Source organism: Vigna radiata, chromosome 1 (assembly GCF_000741045.1).
Source record: "Vigna radiata var. radiata cultivar VC1973A chromosome 1, Vradiata_ver6, whole genome shotgun sequence".
NCBI lineage: Eukaryota > Viridiplantae > Streptophyta > Magnoliopsida > Fabales > Fabaceae > Vigna > Vigna radiata.
In genome coordinates, this window is record NC_028351.1 from 4,512,140 (window position 1) to 4,533,985 (window position 21,846).

At 34.8% G+C, this 21,846-nt stretch overlaps 5 protein-coding genes across 7 annotated transcripts; 1 reads left to right on the top strand and 4 right to left on the bottom strand.

Moving 5' to 3' along the window:
* Positions 1–2,322: 2,322 nt before the first annotated feature.
* LOC106766149 lies at positions 2,323–5,251 on the bottom strand. Its single transcript, XM_014650904.2, has 2 exons — positions 4,729–5,251; positions 2,323–3,323 (listed from the first exon to the last, which is right to left on the bottom strand). The coding sequence occupies exons 1-2, from the start codon at positions 4,888–4,890 to the stop codon at positions 2,787–2,789; spliced, it is 699 nt and encodes a 232-aa protein (XP_014506390.1). The 5' UTR covers positions 4,891–5,251; the 3' UTR covers positions 2,323–2,786.
* A 1,007-nt stretch (positions 5,252–6,258) lies between these two features.
* LOC106763837 lies at positions 6,259–9,159 on the bottom strand. Of its 2 annotated transcripts, none has more exons than XM_022782181.1 (3): positions 9,142–9,159; positions 8,675–8,875; positions 6,259–7,423 (listed from the first exon to the last, which is right to left on the bottom strand). In XM_022782181.1, the coding sequence occupies exons 2-3, from the start codon at positions 8,834–8,836 to the stop codon at positions 6,827–6,829; spliced, it is 759 nt and encodes a 252-aa protein (XP_022637902.1). In that variant the 5' UTR covers positions 8,837–8,875; positions 9,142–9,159; the 3' UTR covers positions 6,259–6,826. The 2 variants fall into 2 exon arrangements, with proteins under 2 accessions (XP_022637902.1, XP_014503493.1); XM_014648007.2 differs by lacking the exon at positions 9,142–9,159 and adding an exon at positions 8,996–9,061.
* A 1,005-nt stretch (positions 9,160–10,164) lies between these two features.
* LOC106765547 (nuclear poly(A) polymerase 1) lies at positions 10,165–14,738 on the bottom strand. Of its 2 annotated transcripts, XM_014650215.2 has the most exons (13): positions 14,093–14,738; positions 13,934–14,011; positions 13,735–13,842; positions 13,448–13,510; positions 13,195–13,356; positions 12,984–13,097; positions 12,845–12,907; positions 12,404–12,733; positions 12,147–12,311; positions 11,700–12,072; positions 11,083–11,561; positions 10,507–10,577; positions 10,165–10,305 (listed from the first exon to the last, which is right to left on the bottom strand). In XM_014650215.2, exons 1-13 carry the CDS (start codon positions 14,213–14,215, stop codon positions 10,266–10,268), a joined length of 2,169 nt encoding a protein of 722 aa, XP_014505701.1. In that variant the 5' UTR covers positions 14,216–14,738; the 3' UTR covers positions 10,165–10,265. The 2 variants fall into 2 exon arrangements, with proteins under 2 accessions (XP_014505701.1, XP_022637903.1); XM_022782182.1 differs by lacking the exons at positions 10,165–10,305; positions 10,507–10,577 and having other exon boundaries at positions 10,810–11,561.
* Positions 14,739–15,227: 489 nt separating this feature from the next.
* On the bottom strand, positions 15,228–16,794 carry LOC106765391. The gene is made up of 3 exons (XM_014649998.2): positions 16,214–16,794; positions 15,935–16,120; positions 15,228–15,841 (listed from the first exon to the last, which is right to left on the bottom strand). Exons 1-3 carry the CDS (start codon positions 16,637–16,639, stop codon positions 15,557–15,559), a joined length of 897 nt encoding a protein of 298 aa, XP_014505484.1. The 5' UTR covers positions 16,640–16,794; the 3' UTR covers positions 15,228–15,556.
* A 1,380-nt stretch (positions 16,795–18,174) lies between these two features.
* LOC106777882 (pentatricopeptide repeat-containing protein At3g61520, mitochondrial) lies at positions 18,175–21,195 on the top strand. The gene has a single exon (XM_014665732.2). It carries the CDS (start codon positions 18,300–18,302, stop codon positions 20,580–20,582), a length of 2,283 nt encoding a protein of 760 aa, XP_014521218.1. The 5' UTR covers positions 18,175–18,299; the 3' UTR covers positions 20,583–21,195.
* The last annotated feature ends 651 nt before the right edge of the window (positions 21,196–21,846 follow it).

Consider the following 21,846-nt stretch of genomic DNA (forward strand, 5'->3'; position numbering starts at 1 on the left):
CTAGAATCTAGTGTCGTAATATGCTTTGCATGTTTAGTCGAATCGCATGCAGTTTTTGGTCTAAAGAATATTTAGTTTCTGATGGCTGATAAGGACCAAGATTCCTTTTGACATTGTTCCATATGTAACTATACATCGCTCACCAACGTTGCTTAGACCAATATTATTATAAACAAAACTGTGTCTGAAAAGTTTAAATCTAAAACACTTTCGTAGGTTTCATAGACACCTAATCTAATGTTCAAACTTTTATGTTGATTTCAATGACAGAAAGAAAAATCACATGTCGATTAAAATTAAAACTAATTTAAAATATATATCGTTAATTAACGTGATTGAAACCAATGTTAAGATAAACAAAACTATGTTTGAAAAGTTTAAATTTAAAATAATTTCGTAGGTTTCATTGATACTTAATTTAGTGTTTCATTTAGTATAATTTGTATTCTCACACCGATTAGAAATAAGATATATAAGTAAATATAAATTTTTTTTACAAATTGCGTAAGATTCAAGACAATTCAATAGATGTTTAGACAATAAGAATTTGTCCCTCCACATTGCACACAATTAGTGTTTAAACATTCTTTGATACGTCTGACATGTTTATGTCAAAACGAACGTAGAATCTCATACCAAATCAATGTCGGATAATACTACTGTATTAGAAAAATTAGCATCAATAAGAATAAATTAATACTAAAATATAAAATTACTTTCTTAACTTTACGGATTTCATGTAACTTTTATCATAATTATTATAGTCAATCATTCAATGTAAATAAACAATCGCTAAAAAAAGAAAAGCAACGATCATTCGCAACAAGGTTCACATAATGAAGCATCATTTTGAAAATTCGTTTGAAAAATTGACACAAGAACAAAACATGGTTCGTTCTTTTCTATATGAGTAGAAAGTCACTAAAAAGTACAAAACAAACACAGAAACATGCATCTTACTGTGGAATTTGCAAGCTTTCGGCTACGGATTGGCTGGTCCATGTTATCATCTGCATGCTTGCCAACCCAAGTTGCTATTAATTGATATATGATGTTCAGGGTAATCTTCTTCACAGTAACTAGTTATCCAACCATTCTCAAAGTTTTGAATATCCATGCAGGAATATGTCCTTTTTCATGTAACCATATCCACCACCGGTAATTTGCTCTAATATTCTAACAGCTACTCAGGTTTATCACATCAAATAATGCTAAAAAACATTTACGTGTTGAAAACATTCTACTTAAATTCTTAAAGTTATTCAATTTTGAATATAATCATTGTTTGAGGTAGCAGTTTCCTGCTAAACGAATCGACTCACACACTTCTTTAATCCTAAAAAGTAATTTGAAATATACCCTTTTACATTTTGGAATTTTGGGAATGAAAAAAAGTGAGCAGATTTTTTAAAAGTGGATGAAAAAAGAATACCTTTCAAAAGAAGGTTAGTCTTAGTATGGTAAGAAAGATTTGGCATACCATAGTGTTGATAAGGGTATCTGATATGTTGAAATTCCCACTACCAGAATTGGTAGCAGATATTTTTCTGCCATTATGTTCATCATCTACTGCTTCTGTTATGCATGTCCCATCCTACAGAAAAATGAAGTGATTAATGAGTCTTTTTCGAGAGAGAATTTAATTAACAGACTAAATAAAAACCAATAAAACGTAAGTCCAACGTATATAGTGATTGATATCACTTTCAACTTAAAATTTGAATAGATTTATGAATCTTCTATTTTATACAGTGTTCAACTTTCTTCTTTTTACACAGTGTTTAACTTTGTTATCTCTACTCGATATGGAACTCAAACTCATACTTCGACTTCCAACCATGATTTACTTAGAAGCCAATCAAACAAGATAAAATATATGATTTTGATCCTGCTTGTCCAAATATTATCACTTCCTCCGATCATTGACCTCCCTTGCATATATATATTTCTCATCAATCTTTTCACATTTTGACAATTAATTAAGCTAGCCCCACGTTGCTTGGAGAGCATGTTATGTTCGTTTCATTGACCTGACATGACATACCATGCCTTAATCTGATGTAAACAACCAAATATATACTCCAATCAAATCTGATTTGGTTTTTCAAAGCTATGCCATCCATTTATACATGTTTGGTCATGCAATGAAAGGACATTTCTGAAATGATTCGAGGGAGTAATAATAACGGTATTATGGGTAAACCAGCACCATCCATTACATGCTTGCCACTAATAAAGTTCATGTTCTTTATTCACCCAGCATAAGATTGATATTAGGTGTTCAAACACGAACTAGATCATTGTAAAAGTTGTTAGACCGAAACAAATGAACAGGGGGAAAATTACTTCAAGATACAACACATACTTCTCAGTCAATAGTATAAATAATTCACCAGTAACAATAATAAAACAGAGATGGTTTTAGGAAATATACAATTGAACTTCAGTTTTGTTGTCATTAACTAGTTTGGTATCTGAGTCACTGTTTACAAAAACGCCTATAAGTGAACTAAGAGTGATTGCTGTTGCATCAAGAAGAGTCGATGGCATGATATTGTTGCTGATTTTTGAACTCCCACAACCCCAATTATTTTCACTTTCTCCAATCATTGAATCATTCACTCAAAAAACAACTTTTCTCTTCAATATACTACAAATACTTTTCAATGAAGATTGTACTATAATTAACCAATAATGGTATCATTACATGAATATAGAAAGCCTACTATTGAACTTTACCAAGAGCTAAAAGACTATCAAGTTCAAGGACAGTTAGAATTATGAAACTAGGATGCTTCTGTGTCCCCCCCAGTTTCCCTCTTATTGAATGACTTAGTGTGAAGATCTCGTGTTATTTGAGTGGTTGTGTCCAAGAAGTACAATATAAATGATGTGAAGCAGGAACAGGCAAGCATAGGTATTGGCCCATAAATCCAAAGGACAAGAGGAAATGAAAAGTAGAAGGCACGCAGCCCCAGAGACCAAGCATAACTCCCCCGGTTTAAGGATCTTGCAGCATATTCTATAAAATCCCTCTGGCCTTTCAGTGCATGTGTGGTGATCAAGAAGCTCACTTGTGCATAGTATCTGATAGATTGCACATTACATAGAAACGCAACGAGGAAGCATAGTGAGATGGAGAGGCGTTTGATTGAAGAATTAAGGGAAGTTTTGTTGCCATAAACTAGTTTGGTATCTGATTCATTGCTTGCAAAAACGCCAATAAGTGAACTAAGAGTTATTGCTGTTGTAGCTAGAAGGGTAGATGCCATGATATTGTTGCGGATTGTTTGAACTCCCAAAATCCCATTTTTCAGAGGATCCTGAAAACAATGCAAAGGTAGTTTGTTGAGAAAACTATTGTCTCAGTGAATAAAATTATACTAACCAAAAAGACTAACAAGTAAGCTTTAAATCTAACTCAATTCAACAAAATCTATTTGTAAGATAAGGTTTACATTCAGTTATATACTATATATTGATCTTATATCTAGTCGAGGTGAGACTTCTATCATCATTTTATAACAATTTCATTGGTTTATGTTTTTATATAAGGGGTGTCATTAGGGGGAGTAAATGACAAAAAGTTCCAAACTAAAATTCTATTAACAGTTAGATACCAAAAGACAAATATTTAAAATTGTTTTTCTACAGTATTTATGAATAAGAACAACACATGCACAATTGCACATATCAGAGTGAGAGACAACATCTTAGTAGTTGGGTTTTAACACAACTCTATTCTAAAGGTAGATACCCAGAAATTCTATTAACAGGTAGTTTCCTAAAGACAAATATTCAAAACTGATATTGCACAAGATAAACAGTCTATATGAGTAAGAACAACACATGTGCGTCTGCACATCTCAGTAAGAGACAACATCATAGAATTTAGGCTTGGACCTAACTCAATTCAAAAGTTAGCTGAAGTTCTATTTACAGGTAGTTTCCTAAAGACAAATGTTCAAAACTGTTATTGTACAAGATAATAGACAGTCTTTGAGAAATAACACGTGAAGTTGCACATCTCGGTAAGAGAGACAACATCTTAGCACTTAGCCTTGGACCTAACTCAATTTCAAAAGTTAGCCTAAAGTTCTATCCACAGGTAGTTTCCTAAAGACATTCAAAAATGTTATTTTACAAGACAAACTATCTTTATGAACAAAAACAACACATTCACAGTTTCACATCTCCGAGTGAGAAACAGCCTCTTCATATTTGTGTTTGAGTCTAATTCAACACCAAAAGCTAGTAAACAATTCTATTGACAGATAGTTATGCAGAGAAAAATATTCAAAATGGTTATTGTAGAATATAAATGATCTTCATGAAAAAGAATAGCAAATGTCCAGTAACACATCTGAGAGACAATATACAGTACTTTTGTCAAAAGGTAATAGTTACCTCTACTTTATATACACTACTTTTGTCATATTACTGAATAATAAGAGATTTTTAACAGACTCTCTCAGATCCATAATTGAATGTCTATAAATATACCAGGTAACTAGATAAGTCTAGTAACGACTATTAAGATATGTTTTCTGATGCCATCTTGGAATCTAAGTTCGGTTCTAACTCAGTCCTAAAACTAGCTAAAGAATTCAAGGTTATTCACCATTTATATAAACTATTTAGTAATATCAGTTAGTGAATGGAAAATCTCAGCATATGTGCCAAGTGTAAAGTGAAAAATAGAGAAAATGAGAGAAACAGAGTACTGACTGCCATGATGGAAAGAACCCATTGGTAACGAGACTGAGCATTCAAGCCAATGACAGTGTGAGATGGGTAACGAATTATAGTGCAGAGAAGCCAAACGTGATAGATTCCCAACACCAACACACCCAGAGGCACCAACACGTAGTCCAGTTCATCTACTTCCATGCTGCCTCTTCAAATTTCAAACTTTACTTTTCATATATCACTTACCTCACAACATAACCAACACCCAACACCAAAACTTTATAATCTTAGCGAATTCAAATTGGTTCTCCTTTCCTTTCACTCATACCTACCCTTGTCTTTATCCAGCCCACCTTGACCTTTCCACTCACAAAACCTTCTCTTTTCCTCCATGGCTCTTCTAACTCGTAAAGACTGCAAAAACTATAATTAAATCCATTTTTTCTGATTGAATAAAAATTGGGAAATGGAAATTAATACCGACACTATTAGTATAATTAGTATATGCTTTCCACCATGTTTCCCAATTATGATTTGATTTGACTAAATTTAGCTGAAGAATCTAAAAAAGAACTGATATTGAGATGGAGATAACATGTTCTTCCATGTGGTCGTTTTTCTTTATTCTTGTCAGGTCCCATGGAGAAATGCTTACACATGCCACTAGCTCAAATCACGTGCCATTTTGTTTTTCAGTGGATTAATCTCACAAAACTAAATCGTAAGAAAAAAATTACAGTTATTTATATATTCTAAATTAATTTTATCTATAGTCGAGATAAGGCTTATGACTCTTGAAACTGTTTAGAACTGTTCCTTATGTGCTTTTTAGGCAAAAAGAACGTCGGCCAAAATTATGTTGTCGTTTATCCTTTCAACTAAGTTATTACAAACAAGATTGGTTGGTAATAATAGTGTTTACATAATTGTGTTGTCGATAACTACATTGTTACTATTAAATAATCCCTCAATGATGCATGAATCATCATAAACATAATATTACAAATTACTATTAAGTAATTGACAGCTGTCTTGTGTAGGTCATCTTAGATGGCTTCCATTAAAGTTCAATCAAAGGAAAATCAAGTGCTTTCTTCTATAACAACCCACACATCTTGCATACATGTCAATCAAAGCATTTTCAACAAACAACTTACCCTTAAACCCATCACTTTCAGCATAAACATACACCCATTTCAGCATATATATATATATATATATATATATATATATATATACACACACACAAACGTACATATATATCTTCTCTTTAAGAAAATGTGGGTGAGGTTCTCTCTTTCTTCCCCTCTCTCCAAGCAAAAATGATGTGCCTCACAGGAAGAAAAATTTGTTCTTAACTTCCTCAAGTGTAAGGAAATTTACAGTAAAATGTAATCAGAAATCATTGACCTTTATAATTTATAATTAGATTGTAGCATAAAAAATTAAATATCTATGATTAGATTGCTGCTGATGTTTACTCCACCTTTTAGTTTAATTCCTGCCCATGTAGTATTTGAATTTATCTAAAATGCTCTTAGTGTGTGGATCACACGTAGCCCTCAGTGATGCATGAATCATCATAATATAATATTACAAATTATAATTAAGTAATTAACAGATCTTAGATAAGCTTCCAACACAGGAACAGATGGACTGTTCTAGTTGTTTGTCTTCTAAAAAAAAGACATCAACATCTATTCTTCAATTGTTGTCTTACTTCTTGTTTGGTCTTCTTTCTATTAGCTCTGGTTTTCAATCTGATCTTCCATCGATCTTTTACAGGATACGATTTGGTAAGGGAGGAAACTCAAGAATATATGACTGCTTCTACGGTTTGCTGTCATATGGTCGATGTGGCGACAACTTGACCGAATTCCATAAGTCTAGCTATCCAAACATGCAGAAATGTAACTAACATACCAATGAAGAGTGAGAGATTGAATGGTACAGCAAAAATGATTGGGACGATTGTAAGTAAGTTCATCCCAATGAAGTGAAATGCAACTAACATACCAGTATATAAAAATGACTACCTAGTACTCTCATTGAATCCTTCTATAACACCCCCGGAACATGTTCATACTTCTCAATTGGAAAGTACAAATTTGTTACATTTATAATTGCTCATACATGATCATACATGATTGACGTCTGAGTTTTGATACAAATTGTTAGCAGGCAAAGGATGATAATCAGGTTCCACAACAGACTCTACATCATTGGTTCCCCTATCTTTCCTGAATGAGTTACTATGAAGATTCCGCGTGATTTTTGCTGTTGTATCCAAGAAGAACAAAACAAGTGACGTCAAGCAGCAGCATGCAAACATGGGTATTGGCCCATAAATCCAGAGGAAGAATGCAAATGACAGGTAAAATGCTCGAAGTCCAATAGACCAAGCATGACTCCCACGATTCAAAGTCACGGCAATGTATTCCATATACTCCCTTTTGTCTCTGAGTGTTGGTGCAGTGATCAAGAAACTGACATGGCAATAGTATCTTATGGACTGCACATTGCATAAGAATGCAATGAGGAAGCAAATGGTGACAGAAATATGTTTGATTGAACTATCACCGAAAGGTATGATAGGCTCGTCATTACTCCAGGTACTGCTCGCAAAAATGCCAATAAGTGAACTGAGTGTGATGGCTGTTGTAGATAGAAGAGTAGATGCCATGATATTGTTGCGAATAGTTTGCACTGCCAGAACCCCATTCTTCATCGGTTCCTGAAAATATACCAGCACAATCAATTCCATAGCTTTTTTTCATACCTTCTAAGACAGTAGATGTGGCATGAAATTAGAGCCTCAAAAGGCTATGCATCTCAATCAAACATACATCAGCAGCAACAGTCCATGATAACATAGTCAGCATGGATATTCAATCTAAGACCATACCAGTGAACAGTAACTACTATGCTGGTTGATGCGTAAAAGTGAGCAGTAACTACTATGCGTAATTAAGTCGAGTTTTCTTCTGAGCTGTTTTTTTTTTTTTTACACTATCTATCACTACAATTAAATGTTGTAAGAGAGTTGTATAAAAACAAGTGGTAGCAGTTCTTTGATGATTATATTATTATCACCTTTCAGCCATCTCTTACAGTTTCACAACTTGGTGCTTTGACCATTTCAAACTAAGAGTAGTGTAGTCAAACAAGGAAGCTTTGTAACCTTTAAAGATAACAAGAGAGAATTGAGAAAAACAAGAACAAAAAGAACCAAATGGGAAGGAAATGAAAAAGCCAAGAAACCGTATGTTGGCTCTATTTTTCTGAATACCTTATCACTCCGGCCTCAACTATTTGCCGTAATTGGATTCAATGAATTACAACTTGCCACATGCTGCCATTAATAAAGTCAATAATTGCCAAACATACAGCAAGAAGTTGAGTTCCCCTGTAAATCCTATGTAAGAAACCCATCACTTTTGTGATTCATCCAACAATCAAACACTCTAAACAGACAATGAAAGAATACAGAAATGGGAAATATGCTGCTGCACTTTACTCGATGACCTCACGAAATAGGAAAAATCTCCTGCTTTTTTTTTTTTTCTTTATTTACCCCTTACTGTAAGAATCATCATAAAATAACTAGTAATAAGAAGGAAACAGTGAACTCGAAGTGCGATTGTCAATTTCATATCAAACTACAAAAGCCTAACCACAAAATGAGGACACTAATTCAAACACAAAAGTTCTTTTTTTTTTTCTGAACACTTCATCTTCAGAAACAATCCTGTTCTAAAAGTTGTTAAGCTTGTAAGTGTTTACATATTTTCCAGTAAATATCCGAACTATAGTTCTCCATAGTCATATACGCCAAGGGAGGGTTGATGAACACGAAGGACAACACTGATTTTATCCAAAAGAAACATTTTTTCCAAAAACTATCAATGACCCACCTGTGTTCCCCATCCTTTTGTAATCAAAATTTTCATGAATTGAAAGAGAGAGAGAGATAGAGACAACTCACACTCATCATGGCAAGAACCCACTGATGACGAGACTCAGCATTAAGGCCAATAACAGTTCGAAGAGGGTTGTGAACGATGGAATAGACAAGCCAGATATGGTACATGAGGAACACCAACAGACCCAACGGCACCAGAACAAAATCAAGCTGCTCCTTCTCCATGCCGCCAACAACACTTGCTCTGGTACGAGGAATTTGGAACTTAAAAGGTTTTTGATAATGAATGATTCATTAGTATATCCAACTTGTCTGGTCTTAAACCGAAATTTAAAGGATGAAAGCACACATAATCATCTCATTACAAAATTAATTTATTCTCACCAAACAAAAAGGATGAAAGTAAAAAGTAACAGTCTTTCATTCAGTGGCCATGGATGGATCTGAATCAAACATATCAGATCAAATGTGATATAAAGTATGTATGTATGTGTGGCCAAATGAATCATGATGCTGTTGTCGTCACTTACCTGTGTCCACTGACACCTGTTCACGCTTCACAAGTAGATTGAGATGTTCATTCACTCAGAAAAATTGTTAAAAGTTGCAAACTAAAGTTATATGGAATTTTTTTAATTTAAAATTTTAATATATTTTTTTCTTCAAACCTAGAAATAAAAAATATTATAAATTTGTTTTTAATGTGTCAAGTTTCATCTTAATATTTAAATTGTTTAATATTTGACACATTAGAAATTTAACGAATGATTATATCTATTTATTTTGAAAATTAAGAATTAAATATATCAAAATTCACACAAAAACTAATTTTAATTTCATGTCAAGTAACATTTTGGATTTTTATTTTTAGCATAGTTCAAAAAGAAAAATCTTGTGACATGAAGAAAATAAATAACATATTAATTATCTATATGTATAACTAATTATATGGTTTTTTTATATTTTTAATTAAAATAATTTGTTTAATAATTATCTATGTGTTAAATATATTTGTTTCTCTGACAATTAAAATATAATTCAAGAACACTCAACAAATTTGAGTTGTAAAAGAAGGGTCTTTATAAGAGTTAATCAAATATAATAATATTTTTATCAAGAAAAATACTGAATAAAAAATTAGGTAACTGCACAAATATATTTAACACATCATTGACCTTATTCTTGAATTAAATAGTATAGAATAATAAAATTGGAAAGATATTGTGAATTGTGGTAAGTGACATAGGGAATAAATTAATTTGGTCCCTATGAATGATCTAAAGGACAGCCTTAACGATTGGTATAAAATATTGAGTTCTTAGTAAACAAAATGTGCCTTCTTTTTAAAACAGTGCATTTCTACTATTTTATTTGGATAACAATTCTCTAAAGTGAATGACTCAATCAATAAAATATAAACATTCCATAAATATACACAAGGAAAAACTTATTTTAACAACACTTTTTTAACAATTTTTTGACAACGCATACGTGACAGCTTGTGATTGGTCCGTTTTAAATATTTTTTAAACATAAATTTAAATAGACCAATAAAATGATGACTTGTTAAAAAAATTGTCAAAAAAGTATTGTCAAAATATCATTTTCCTGTACATAATAACACTATATATTCAAATTCAAGTGTGTCATCACTTCAATCATCAGCAGCTTTTCCCAAGGAGGTGAACTTCAACCTGTGAATAACAAGAAGGGATGGTTAACCAGCTAAACCTGACACAGTTTAGAAAAACTTAGCATGCTTAGAAAACAAAAACAAAAAATGATTATAATTAGCTTATACACAATTTAAAATTATATTTTGGAGAATTTCATAACATGACAATCTCACAAAAACAATTTCTTCAACCATTGATCATATTGTTTTTACAGTTTACCTGATAAGAGGCTTCCGCTGTGGCACAGGTGCAGGGATCCCACTAAATAATGCCACCGTCAGCTCCGCCGACTTGGCACAATAAAGGAATAGTCAGAACAATTTAACGTGTGATCTTTTCATTGAATTTACCGTCAGTACAGTAAAAAATAAACACTAAATGAGTAAAGAAAGGATATATATTGTATTAAAATCTTGTTAAAATATCTTACTCCATTTCTTAATGCTATTCAACGGTACAAAAATCATGTAATTTTCACACAAGTAACAGAAAATAATTACCAATGAAGAGATTCTGCAAAACATATGCAGAAAAATGTAAGGTATCAACTTAGTATGAAGTGTAAACTCACAATGAGTTAACAATATAGTCTAAATGATAAATCTACATGGACATCAGATAATTAATTTCATCATTTACTTATGGTCAATTTCTTAACATTTCTAATATCATCCAGATTCAATGTAATATAATTTGATGAAGAAGAGCAATAAGGAAGAGCATGCATGTGTATGATCCATGATTGTTACACAATGATTGCAAATGTTTTATATTTATGATATACGAAAAGTTAACCTCGAGGTCTTCTGAACCACCGTTTGAGTATAAACAAGTTGCAGAAGCAGTTTCCTTCTGAGGAATAATCGGTTCTTGTGAGTTTGAAGAGTCTAAGTTGCTGCTGTTTTTCATATTCTCACCAAAATCTTTGAATTGATTTCTGTACTCAAACTCATCTTCAAGCTCGTCGGGTTCCTCTGAAAAGACACGGTATGCATCATTTGGATCACACATAATCTTCTCAACAGCTAGCTTTTCAGCATCTTTTGAAGTAGATGATCCATTGGCATCCCTTGTAGATTCCAAATCAGGCTTCTCACTCTGTTCTTCACTGGTACTAATGATTTCCGAGTCATTACATTTCTCATAGCAACAACTAGCAATGATAACAGGTTGAACTTCCCTGGTGGAGGGAGACAAAGATGCAAGGGACTTGGAATTTCTCAAGCTATCCGCACCATCTTCAGCTAGTTTTCTCTTCCTGCCATGGTTGGCTCCTGTTGAAAATAATTCATGTATGAATTTAAGTTCTACCATTAAATTAATATATGATATTCTACTTTCTCATCGACATAGACTCATACTTGAAATTTTTAACAGTTTTCACAACAATAACATAACCACGAACACTCTACCTTCTTGAGAGTGTTGTAGTGGAGCATGGCCAGAAATACTTTGTTCTGAACCCCGCTTACTCTCCCAAGCTAGTTTAGATGGGTGTGCAGGTCGAAGGCCACCAGGAAATACGAAGGTGGGTATACTACGACGTTTCACATGAAAGACATGGATATCCATTCCAGGTTTCCATAGAGTGTACATGTTGACAGAATGCTTAAATTCTTCAACACTTAGTCTTATATCAAACTGTGAAACATCAGCACCACTGACAGGAACACCTTGCATACGTTGCAATCCCGTGAAGTAGGAGCAGTGGAAAGGTCTGGATTTGTCAGGATACTCACCAGGATGTGGATGACACTGAAGCATGCCATAGGTGTGCCTCTCCACCTACATGTTTAGACAATGTTACATGGAAGCAAAGAGACCTGAGAAAAGAAAAACTACGTTGAACAATGTCATACTTTCAATGTCAACTGGCGCAGGCGAGACTCAACCCACCCTTTCCATTTTCTAAGATCGTCACCACTCTCCGCTGATATCTCTATCTGCAAATAATTCTTATAAGCCTCAAAGAAGGGAAAAGGCTCAAAAAGAGTGTTCCAATCGGCCTTCTTGGCCTCCATAGCCTGATACAAATATCAGAGACATGAAACTAAGCAACTCAAATATCTTAAATTGTCAAATGCAAACACCATGCATGGCTCACTGTTACCAATACCTCGCATATTTCATTTCCCCTCTGAAATTCCTTCATCATAATACGCAATGTACTTGACGACACATTGTAGCTAGAATTCATGCAAGGATAAGAAGGAGTAATTATTGGCATTAGATGAGATCTATCTTTGGGATATCTTCTGGGATCCCAAACTTGAAGTCCAAGTGATCCCTCTTCAATACCACAAAGCATTACTGGATTTGGCCAACGCCACTTTGTATATACTCTGAAGAATCGAGACACTAACATATTCGGCAGTGCATTTGGAAATAACTGGCATATTCTTGCAACAAGCAACGCCCAGTTTATACCACCAAGAAAACCTGTAACCTGCATGCCCATTATGTAATTGTGTAACATTACAAATAATAGTCAAGAAGTTGGAGCCAAAACAGATAAACAACACCAAACAAGTAAACTAGAGTAAGATCTCTGTCTCACATTCGAATAAACACCACGATGCTTTGCCCAAAACTTCATGCACTTCAATGTTGTTCGAAAATTCTGCACTTCAGAAACAAAAACAATCAATGATTGGGAAGCCACAAAATAAAAATTCTTTAAAATTTATATGCACCACCTGAATATTTGGAACCAAACGCAAGACTTGATCGGTCACTCTACAACCATTAAGACTACGGACAGTTTGCTCATCTGCATTTTGTAATATTGACTCCTGTGATATATCTAAGTTCTGTCCCACAAACAGCAGCCAGTTTACTGAGAATCAATGAAAATGTAAAAAGACATTTTAAACAGCTTCAACCTATTAATCTTGCTTAATCACTTACTTCAGGAATGACCCACAAAGATAATTTTGCATAAAGAAGATCTATTGAAACGCCATTGAAGTTGAGCCCCATCACTGGTACATGAGCATCAGGCACAGGGTGCAACTCTGTTACTTCTGGCATCTCAGATAGCATCTTATGCAGCTCGCCAAAGAAATCTTCCTAAGGCCAATTCAAATAACAGTTTAGCCAGCTAGAAGATATAGCCTGAAAAAACTATACTTAAACCAAAAACTGGTACAAATTATCGTACATCTCTTGATGCATATCTTGGCCCCACACAAAGAACGTCTATATCTGCTCCAGGACCATGTACCTGGTAAAATAATATTAAAAAAACAAGCGATCGGCAGTAAGTAAATGACATAGAATAAGATACAAATACAACATAATTAATCTGCAGGAACAACTTGTCATGTGACAACACAATCCTGGTTTAATAGATGTTCAAATATTGCATGAAGTGTACAATGAAAATATGACAAAAGTACACCTGTGCATGCAAAAAGGAAAGATTTGGAAGATAAAGCAGCCTCATACCCCAAGTCGATACGAGCCAAAAGCGAAAATCTTGGCATTTGCCTCTTGCACAAGTTGTTCATTTAGTCTCTTTGCACGACTTACGGTTTTGACCCAAATTTTCACAATCTATAACTCATCAAAATAGCACATCATCAGTTTCCCTGTTATGGGATCACACAGCACATATTGAAAAGTTCAATTCAAAAATAAATTCAACCTGGTCTAGCCTGCCAAGTACTTCTTCCCTACTAACTGCCTCCTGATGATTCTCATACAAGCCAGCATCTTGCAAATGCTGAACATCCAGAAATCCATATTCAGAACAGTAACGATTTTAAAAGCACAAAACTTTTTATAAAATCACAATAATCTGAACCTTCTCAAGCTCACGTGTCTCGATCACATCATATTCAGTGGGTCCACCCAATGAGATGGGCTCTGTTATGCCTAACCATTGCTGCTGCCCATTATTTTGACTGCCGAATCCAGGGCTTCCCATCAAGACTTCTATACAATATTTTATTTATTTATAAAGATTACAATAATAATACTTTCTTTCAATGATAGTGGAATAATATTTTACGGTGTTTCTTTTCCCGAAAAACCAGACAAAACGAGAACAATAACAAAAGCAAATACTGTATCAATATAGTGCAGATAGTAGTTGATTGTACAGAAACAGGGGTGAACAATTTAAAGCTATAATAATTACAGAGGCACCCAGCACAAGTTCCTTTCAAAATTCAATACAAAAATGGAGTACAATCTCCTGTGGGGTTCTCAAACTGAAATCATAAGCTAGAACCTAAGCAACAAAATCATAAGAAACTGTTGAAGATGAAATCAGAAAGGTGAAGTTTTGAGGATATGGATGTAGAAGCTGACTCGTGGTTGATCTCTGCACCTTCCAAATCTTCTAATCCCAGAAAGCGACCACAGTTTCAATTCAACACAACTCAGATATTAAGAGAGAAAGTGTGGTGACAAATAAAAATGCAACCTTTGCTCTAGAAGATGCAGAGTGTTTTCCACTCTCTAATTAAAGACCAAAATAATGTATTTCACCCATTATTTCTTAATTTACATTCCATTTCATGTCTATCATAGAATTTAATTTAACTTGTTAAATTTTAAAAAAATCAAAACAATATTTCTATCATTTTAAAATTAATTTTGTTACTAATAAAACAGTTCTGTGTATCATTATATCATCATTACGAATAAATTTATTAATTACTGCTATTTCTAAGTTCTAGCAGTGCTTTTATGACTTCTGATTAGCACTAATTAAAAATATTTGGCACGTGTAATGTGATATTTTTTAGTATAATCTAAGGGTATGTAATAAAATCCAAATATTTGCTTTGCAAGATTCTTTTTTCCCATTAACTTTACTAAATTATAATTTATAGAATATTTTATATGCTTTTATTGATTCAATCATTTGATGTAGCAGTTTAATAAATCGGTGGCGGTTATGGAGCTTAGCTAATAGATCTGAGACAGAGCAATTATGAGTTAAAAAAGGGTAAAATTTCTCGGCGGCTATAATTACGGTATAATTACCTGAAAAAACGAAACTACGACATTATTTAGTACAGAAGGTTTTACTTTTACATGATGGGACAAAATTATTTGAAAAAAAGAATTTAATTATCTTCCGTATTCATCAATGGCAGCCAAAAAGAGTCCAAAAGAACACGTCATTCTGATCCTGCCCTGTGAGCTGTATCCTCATTACTTTCCTCAACCAGAAAAAACCAACGAATCATTCTTTTTATTTTAATTTTCTATTCTCTTTGCCATGTGCTGCTTCTTCCTTTGCTCAATTCCCACTCGATCAATCATAGGTGCAAGAATGCTTGAGGGAAAGTGAAAAATTGATCTTCTTCGGATCCAAATTGATCGAACATTCAACCCTCTTGTAGTACTTTGGCTTCACCAATCTCCCAAGAACGTATGCTCTGGATCGAATCACGAAGCTCAATCTCAATGGCACAGCCACCGTAGGCACACCCGTTGAGCTGCTCAAGCTTGCACCACTTCCATACAGAGGGATCTTGTTCCCCATCACTGCCACACTCACCAGTCTCTGACTCTTTCTTGACTGATAAAACTTCTTCAACTGCATAACCAACTCAAACCGATTAAACTCATTTCTTGGCAAATCACACTGACAGATTAATCTGCATAATAAAGTTAATGCGATGAATCTTACATTTCCTGTCGCAATCACAATTTCTGAAAAGGACAGATCCAGAGGAGTGGATGTGACATGGACCCCGAAGAATGTTCCGGTGTTGCGATAAGTGAATTTGACGGTGGAATTCAACGTGATCATGTCAGTGGCCACGCCGGTGGAATCCGAACCAGCTTGAACTCTGAGATGGTCGAATTTTATGCTCTGCGAAATAACCACCCAGAAGGTAAAATTAAGAACAGACGAAAACCCGTTTCGGAGAAAGAAAAAAGATGAAGAATTGCGAAGGAAGCTAACCTTGATGAGGACATTGGGCTTCATGGGTCTGCTGGCGCCCCAGAGGATGAGAGAGAAGAGAGAGAAGAGAAGGAAGAAACCGAGAACAAAGGCGAGGAAATAGTAGCGGCGAGAGAGAGCGCGATGGCGATCTTCGTTTTGGAGAAGACCCTCCTCTTCAATGACGTCGATGTCCTTGTTCCAGGGTAGCTTGTGGTTGCGGTGGTGGTTGTTGATCTTGCGGGAGCCGGAGAAACGGCTGGAGGAGGAGTGAGAGTGAGGAGGAGAACCCATGGGGCTGAGCACCGGCGTTGAATGCAATGAGGTGGTGGTTTTCTCTCCATCGTGGGAAGGGCTCTGAACGTAGTAAACCGCTCGACGTGGAGACCTGGTGGTGGAAGACGCGTCGAGGCTTGTCACCTCGGAGTCTGTCTTCGCATGATGCATCCTAACCAATCTAACAAAACAACGTTGATGCTGTTCTTGATGTGTTTCTGTCTGGTTTTTGCGATGGATCGATCATATGAGAGGACCCAACAATCATATATGAGTTAATGGGAAGGAAGTAGTAGATAGTGATTGATGAATTACATTATTATTATATGAAGAAATCAGAAATGTGCCTTGACTAATGTTAACGCTAAGGAAAAGCTGGTTTAGGTTAAACGGAAAATAAAGAAATAAATAATATTAAATAAATATAAAAATTTGTCTGTGTAGTATTATTTGTTTTATTAATTGTTAGGTCGTGTTTGTTTGGTTCTTAGGATTTGGAGTGTGAAAAACAGTAATGTAATGTCCCCCGACAGCTCAGTTACAGTTGTCACCGAACAATAACGCATAATCAAACGTATTTGTAGGTTGCTCAGGGAAGTTGAATTCAATTCATGCTTATGCAAAAAATTATATAGAAAAATATAAGTAAATAGTTATATACTGCAATATTTTATATTTATTATTATTATTATTATTATTATTATTATTATTTTGTTGGTGTGTCGGTGGTCCGGGATAATATTGATGGTCGAGTTTAAGATCAACGCGCGGCTATATTTTTCTTTTTCTTATTCGGATATCGGGTTAGTGTGAAAAAATTAAAGTAAAATCTCTTAAATAAAATATTAAACTTGAATTTCACAATTAATTAACATTTAAATTATTGTACCGATTAGATAAAATGATTATGAATTTAGTTATCGTTTAATTTCATAAACTGGTTTTAAAAATATTAATGTCTAACATACATTGGACCATTAAAAAGAAAAGGTCAATTCCACTGATCATATGATTCGCGTGCGCTTGTAGGGCCCGCACCGACCATGCCTGATAAAACACAGATCCTGAAATTTATGTTATACTCTTTTGAATAAATTATTTGATATTATTATATCAGAATTATTGTTATTTAAAAGTTGAAGAAAATTGTTTTGGATTTAACCCGTGAATCTAGTATTGATATGCAAAAGAGGAATTACATATTCTACTAATTTTAAACTAACTTTAACCTTAACTTTTTAACTAATTCAAACCCTATTTTTAAAATTAGAAAAGGAAAATTCTTTATTATACATTAATAGGATATTAAATAATAATAATAAAGCAAACTTGAACATCTATTTTTTTATTTTTTTCAAAGACATATCTAAGTGCTATTGACAAATCCATAGTGTAAAAGTTCCTTCTTTAAGCCTAAAATTCACACCTAGGGAAAATATTTGCTTTCGATTTAAAATCAGAAAAGAAGGCAACAAATGGAGATGAAACACAATTCCAGAAATTGATGAAATCTGTTGTTGTCTATATTATTATTATTATTTACTGAAATTAAAAAAAAAAAGTCACCGGCTTCTTTTTATATTGAAATTTTTAGTTTTTTTAAAAGGGAAATTCACTACAAAATAAAATTGAAAGTTTTTATAAAAATTAAGAACTAAAGAAATTGATTGTTTTTATTTAAAACTAAAAATAAATAGATGCTAAATGATAATTATATATTCTAAATTGTTATTTACTTTTGTTTAATGTGTGTATGCTGTCATTTATGATTGGAAGCAGATAAACTGGACTCCTCCGTGTTCCGTCGCCGGCGCCGTAATATTTCCAAACAATGTTGGTGCAATCAAAGCTCCTCCGTCTCCGCCGCATCCACCGGCTGCTTCCGTCCACGTTTTCCTCTCTGCGGCGATGCCACAGCGATTCACCCTCTCCTTCGCGAAAAGAGCACGAATTGACGGTGACCCAAGTTGTGGAACATCTTCAAAACCCGCCCAATGATTGGGACTACGATAAACTTCGTCCCTTTCTATTCGAAGCCTCACACCATCTTCTCCCTGTCACTCTCCGCTTAAACTCCATTCCCAAAGCCCTCGATTTTATCAATTACCTCAGAAGCAGAACAGAGCACCACCAAGCCCTCTCTTGTGTATTCGAAGGCGCTCTTGAACTCGCTACTCAGCACCCTAATTCGCAGAAAGAGCTTCTCATCCTTCATAGTTACCGAAAATCCAATGGTGATAACATTGCTCTCACTTCCAGATCTGCTTTCCTCCTTTTGAAGTGCCTGGGGGAGGCCCAAATGGTGGACGATTCGCTTCTTCTGTTCAAGGAGCTCGACTCTTCTTCCAAAAGTTCCGGAATTTGCAACGAATTGCTTAAGGGGTTGTTTAAATCGGGTTGCATTGATGATGCCCTCCACGTGATTGACGAAATGCTTGAACGGGATTCTGATTTTCCTCCCGATGATTTCACGGGTGAAGTTGTTTTTGGGGTGTTGGGGAAGCAGGAGCGCCATGGAAGAAGCTTTGCTGATGACGAAATTGTGGGATTGGTTACCAAGCTGTGTGAGCATGGAGTTTTCCCTGATGCGTTTAAGCTTACCCAAATGATAACGAAGATGTGCCGGCACCGGAAGAATGGTGTGGCGTGGGAGCTTTTGCATGTTGTGATGAGATTGGGTGGTGCAGTTGTGGTTAAGGCTGCGTCCTGCAATGCTATGTTAAGTGGGTTGGGAAGGGAGAGGGACACTCAGCGCATGAATAAACTGATGGCAGAAATGGAAGAGATGGGGATAAAGCCCAGTGTTGTGACCTTTGGGATTCTTGTTAATCATTTGTGCAAAGCTAGGAGGATTGATGAGGCACTGGAGGTATTTGATAAGTTGAGAGGCAAAGGAGAAGGTAATGATAGATTTGATGTTGAGCCTGATGTGGTCTTGTTTAATACTTTGATTGACGGACTTTGTAAAGTTGGTAGAGAGGAGCATGGTTTGAGTTTGTTGGAAAAGATGAAAACAACGAAGCAAAGTAGGCCAAATGCAATTACATATAATTGTTTGATTGACGGGTTCTGTAAAGCTGGTAACATTGGTAAGGCTCGCAGGTTATACAGTCAGATGATTGAGGAAGGAGTTCAACCAAGTGTGGTCACCCTCAATACATTGGTTAATGGTTTGTGCAAACATGGAAAGGTCCACGACGCAGTTGAGTTTTTCAATGAGATGAAAGGAAAGGGGTTGCAGGGAAATGCTGGTACTTATACTGCGCTGATATCTGCCTTCTGTGGTGTGAATAATATTGATAAAGCCATGCAATATTTCGATGAAATGTTGAGTTCCGGGTGCTCTCCAGATGCAATTGTTTACTATAGTTTAATAAATGGTTTAAGCATCGCTGGAAGGATGGATGATGCCAGTGTAGTTGTGTCAAGGTTGAAGCGGGCTGGGTATGGTCTTGACGTACGCTGCTATAATGTCCTCATCAGTGGATTTTGTAAGAAGAAGAAGCTGGAAAGAGTTTATGAAATGCTTAATGAAATGGAAGAAACTGGGGTTAAGTCTGATATTGTAACTTATAACACTTTGGTTTCCTACCTTGGTAAAATTGGAGATTTTGCAACTGCCAGTAAGATGATGAAAAGGATGATCAAAGAGGGTCTTGAGCCTTCTGTTGTGACGTATGGAGCAATTATACATGCATATTGTTTAAAGGAGAATGTTGATGAGGCCATGAAAATATTTGAGGAAATGTGTTCCAAATCTAAGGTTCCTCCGAACACTGTGATTTACAATATCTTAATAGATGCTCTGTGCAAGAATGGAAATGTAGAAAGGGCTGTTTCTTTGATGGATGACATGAAAATAAAGGGAGTTCGACCCAATACAACAACTTATAATGCTATTTTCAAGGGAGTTCGGGATAAGAAAATGTTGCAAAAAGCATTTGAACTTATGGACAGAATGATTGAAGACGCATGCAGTCCTGATTATATAACCATGGAGATTCTTACTGAATGGTTGGATGCGGTTGGTGAAATAGAAAAACTGAAATGTTTTGTTGATGGGTATCCGGTTTCATCTTCTGCATCGTCGCCATTTTCAAAATGTATGCTTTAGTCAATGCAAGGGTTTTAGGTGTCAAAGCTTTACAGGATAGTTTTCTTTGAGCTCGATTTTTTAACACCGCGAAGCTCATAGGGTCACATGACACTCGTAATTTAATTCGCCGATTTAATGAAGATATGAAGGTTTGGTATACAAACACAAACTTATCCGGCTCAAGGCCGAAGGTTAAGGTCAAAAGATGTTGTCTATCACTTCATCATCAACTTTCAATGAGAACATTTTTCTTCAATCTTGAATTTTAAGGTAGCTGTAAGATAAGTTATTTGCCTGTATGCAAAATCTGATTAATATGACACATCCAGTCCTTACAGCATGCAATTATAAAGTCAATTCAATTCATTCATTCTTCTACGACCCATTTTCCAGGGATTTGGGTTTTCCAGCGTTGTCATTCTCTCCAAACATGATGTATTAAAAATGGTGGTTCTCAATTTATTGCAGTTTTCCCAACCTTCATATTTTCTGCCATGGCAGCCCTGATTCTTGCTGAAATATAACAAAACATTTGTTAACCATCAGTGAATTATGCAAAAACAATCTAAAACTCTGGAGTTATGTAGCCACTCGTAAACCATCAACGAAAGATGCCAAACCATTCTGAATTTGTGGAGTTATGTACACAATTTGTTAACCATCAATGGAAGATGCCAAACCATATAACAATACTGATACAAACCGATTCCAGAAGATTGGTATCTTTCTACCTTTAAAAGAATGTCTAACCCTTTTATTATTATTTAATAGGAAAAGAATTTTCAAGATATAAAAGCATGGTTCCTAAACGAATTGTTATCTTATAGAACACAATTTTCTATTTAATTATATCAATTCATAATTTGATATATCATATAACACTTAAATGTATATATTAAAAAACTAATTACTATCGATGAACTATAAAGTGTAAACCATGTACTTACCAATACAATTTCTCATTTTTGTTTTCCAAATTATAAAGTGTAAACCATGTAGTTTATGTTGCTTTATCCCAGCCTAGTCTCATGCGGCGTAAGCAAAGAAAAAAAAAAGTTCCGTAAAACATAACGGATCAAATAATAAAGAAGCTAATACAGCTCTTGAAATTCATACAACTATCACGTTCTACACTGATTGCGAGAAGTGTCAGCACAACCATTGATACATTGCGGATGATTTGCCTTATGCGTATGGGACAAGTGATTTTCCTCGTATTTCATTTCATTTAAATACAGACACATTAGACTCGAAGGTTCAAGAGAATAAAAGCCAACTTTCA

What these genes read in the sequence shown, in the direction of transcription:
- LOC106766149 (XM_014650904.2), bottom strand. Translation starts at nt 4,890, where the DNA reads ATGGAAGTAGATGAACTGGACTACGTGTTGGTGCCTCTGGGTGTGTTG. An exon ending in GGGTTCTTTCCATCATGGCA is followed by an intron (nt 3,324 to 4,728) that starts GTCAGTACTCTG and finishes CATTGTTTTCAG; the next exon opens with GATCCTCTGAAAAATGGGAT.
- LOC106763837 (XM_022782181.1), bottom strand. Translation starts at nt 8,836, where the DNA reads ATGGAGAAGGAGCAGCTTGATTTTGTTCTGGTGCCGTTGGGTCTGTTG. An exon ending in GGGTTCTTGCCATGATGAGT is followed by an intron (nt 7,424 to 8,674) that starts GTGAGTTGTCTC and finishes GTATATTTTCAG; the next exon opens with GAACCGATGAAGAATGGGGT.
- LOC106765547 (XM_022782182.1), bottom strand. Translation starts at nt 14,215, where the DNA reads ATGGGAAGCCCTGGATTCGGCAGTCAAAATAATGGGCAGCAGCAATGG. An exon ending in AGACACGTGAGCTTGAGAAG is followed by an intron (nt 14,012 to 14,092) that starts GTTCAGATTATT and finishes CTGGATGTTCAG; the next exon opens with CATTTGCAAGATGCTGGCTT. An exon ending in CTTTGTGGGTCATTCCTGAA is followed by an intron (nt 13,098 to 13,194) that starts GTAAGTGATTAA and finishes TTTGTGGGACAG; the next exon opens with AACTTAGATATATCACAGGA.
- LOC106765391 (XM_014649998.2), bottom strand. Translation starts at nt 16,639, where the DNA reads ATGCATCATGCGAAGACAGACTCCGAGGTGACAAGCCTCGACGCGTCT. An exon ending in AGCCCAATGTCCTCATCAAG is followed by an intron (nt 16,121 to 16,213) that starts GTTAGCTTCCTT and finishes GTTATTTCGCAG; the next exon opens with AGCATAAAATTCGACCATCT. An exon ending in TTGTGATTGCGACAGGAAAT is followed by an intron (nt 15,842 to 15,934) that starts GTAAGATTCATC and finishes TTGGTTATGCAG; the next exon opens with TTGAAGAAGTTTTATCAGTC.
- LOC106777882 (XM_014665732.2), top strand. Translation starts at nt 18,300, where the DNA reads ATGTTGGTGCAATCAAAGCTCCTCCGTCTCCGCCGCATCCACCGGCTG.